This window comes from Sodiomyces alkalinus (assembly GCF_003711515.1).
Source record: "Sodiomyces alkalinus F11 unplaced genomic scaffold SODALscaffold_12, whole genome shotgun sequence".
Taxonomy (NCBI): domain Eukaryota; kingdom Fungi; phylum Ascomycota; class Sordariomycetes; order Glomerellales; family Plectosphaerellaceae; genus Sodiomyces; species Sodiomyces alkalinus.
Window position 1 is genome coordinate 1038371 of NW_021167090.1, and position 2185 is coordinate 1040555.

Consider the following 2185-nt stretch of genomic DNA (forward strand, 5'->3'; position numbering starts at 1 on the left):
GCAGATCGCGGGACTAGCCGCCGCCGCTAAAGGTGTCTCCGCCCCTGCCCACCACGGCTTCGAACATTGGTCGTGATAGGAATAGGCTGAGAAGGAGGGGAGGGGGGGTCAGCAAGTGAATTCACAGACAGACACTCCCTAGCGTTCAGGTGAGCAGCTCTTGATCGGCTTACCGAAGGGCTGGTAAGGTGAGTATGGAGCTTGGTCAGCGTCCCGGCAGAGGGTAGAAGGGTAGAAGGGTAGAAGGGTAGAAGGGTAGAAGGGTAGAAGGGTAGAAGGGGTCCAAGACAATGCCAGCCGGCACAAAAAGATCGCCGCCGGGTAATTGTCTGTACCACTGGCGGGCTCCTCCCTCGCGCGGGTGCCACGCTCTTCTCCCTGCGCAGAGGACGGGAAAACAGGGCGGGGAGGGGACGACGGACACGACACGAACTGGGGGCCAAAGCGTACGTTGTAGCGTGGACTTGAGAAATGGACGCAGGAGCCCGTCATGGTATTGGAACAGGTTGGGACAGAGTGGGCCAGAGTGGGACACAGCGGGAATGGAACATCGAGGTCGGAATGATGTGCTGCAACACTGGGGCCTTGCTGCTAGCCTTTTCCTCTCTCTCTCTCTCTCTCTCTCTCTCTCTCTCTCTTCCGGCCCTGCCCAAGTAGAACGACTGCCGAGGGGCGTATTGTCCGTATGGACTATGGCGTACTCCAATACATGGCGATATAGCGAGGCGCCACGATCCCGTGCAATGACGGGCCTGGCGTAGCTTGGCGATGACGCACGACGTGGGAGCCGGGTTAGCCGGACGACCCCTGGCATTTGGACGTAGGCCGTGGGCCGCTGTAAAGGGTCACAAGAGGGATGCAGGATGTAAAACCTGCACGGCGATCATGACTGACGACTGGCGGCCGGGGTGGGGGGTGGAGCGGGAGTCATGTATGCCACTCTGTGGAGGATGTGGAGGAAGCTAGCAACTTGGTCAGCAAGGTGCGAGGCTGCATAGACATGACAGGAGCCTTACAGCAGACAAGTACCGAGACAGCAGAACGGCAGCATGCCTATCGGCGGCAGAGACCATGTCGTAATCAACAATGGACAGCAGCCAAGAGAAAGAAGAAAAAAAAGAGAAAAAGAAAAATGATAAAAAGAGAAGGGCGGAGGGGTGTTGTGTGTACTGCCGCCCTAAGATGTCTCGGATATGACACTCTGCGGCAGTCCATTGAAGTTCTGCGGTGAGAAGGGTTGGAGGGGGCCAAGGGGACCATCTGCGTGCCAATCATAGCCCTTCTCCCGCGGTATTTCTGGGTGGTGAATACTATTTTTTCTTTTCTTCTGATGTTTCTTTTCTTTTCCTGTTTGTCAAATTTTAGTTTATGACAGACATGGGTTGCAAGGAATGCGATTGTGATGGCCGAGTCGGGGCCAATTCGCGTCTCTTGTCTCTTGTCTCTTGTCTCTCTGTTCCAGAATCGACGGCCCCTGATCCTGGTCGGTCGTTAGCTGTCTAGCTGGAGCATCGTTATCCGCCTTCATTCTGCCACACTCACCTGCATGCGTTCCCGTCATGATACAGCACGGCGTAGATCCTATCGGTGCCCACTCAGTCTCGACATGAGGAGTTTCTGACACACCGAGAGGGGAGGATGCGCGTCGTCCCTTGGTGCTAACGATGTGGGACGGTGATAGTTGTCTTGTCTGGTGGCAGGAAGAGCAGACAGGACTCAGGAGCCATTCATGCTGCAAGGCTGGCTGGCGATGGTCTCAGCTTACGACCATGATTACTGAATCATTTGTCAGCTCGTCCGCTCGTCCACTTGTCTGCTTCTTCCCTCTGTCCCCTTCCCACTGACATCTGCCCATCCTCCCCTCGGGCAGAGAGAGACGCCTTTCTGGGCAACACCCAGGGAGTGGTGGAGTGGTGGAGTGTCTTTCCAGCAGGGAAATCAAGAAAAGGCAGAGAGAGATAGACAGAAAGAAAAGGGAAAGATTTGCATTCCTCAGCCTAATCCCACCGCAACGGCTCCACTGAAGAGTCTGCGACGCGGCTTGCACGTGCGAACCTGCCAGAGGCTTCACGTGGTCCTAGAGGTGGGTGGCAGTCATTCCTCAGGGCGGAGTGTCGAGTCAATTCTTCATCGGTAGTTCATTTCAGTTCAGCCCGGCTCAGTCAGGAGGAGGGCGGGCCCCCCC

The 2185-nt window shown here is 56.2% G+C and overlaps 1 protein-coding gene across 1 annotated transcript; it reads right to left on the minus strand.

Annotated features, from left to right (window-relative positions):
• Window positions 1-138: 138 nt before the first annotated feature.
• On the minus strand, window positions 139-2077 carry SODALDRAFT_363874 (hypothetical protein; the record flags this gene model as incomplete). Its single annotated transcript, XM_028614605.1, has 10 exons — window positions 139-180; window positions 290-569; window positions 733-835; window positions 895-990; window positions 1201-1222; window positions 1378-1480; window positions 1543-1594; window positions 1627-1744; window positions 1846-1922; window positions 2008-2077. Coding segments are annotated over 10 exons (963 nt in total), but the record flags the coding sequence as incomplete, so codon positions are not given.
• Between the last annotated feature and the right edge of the window lie 108 nt (window positions 2078-2185).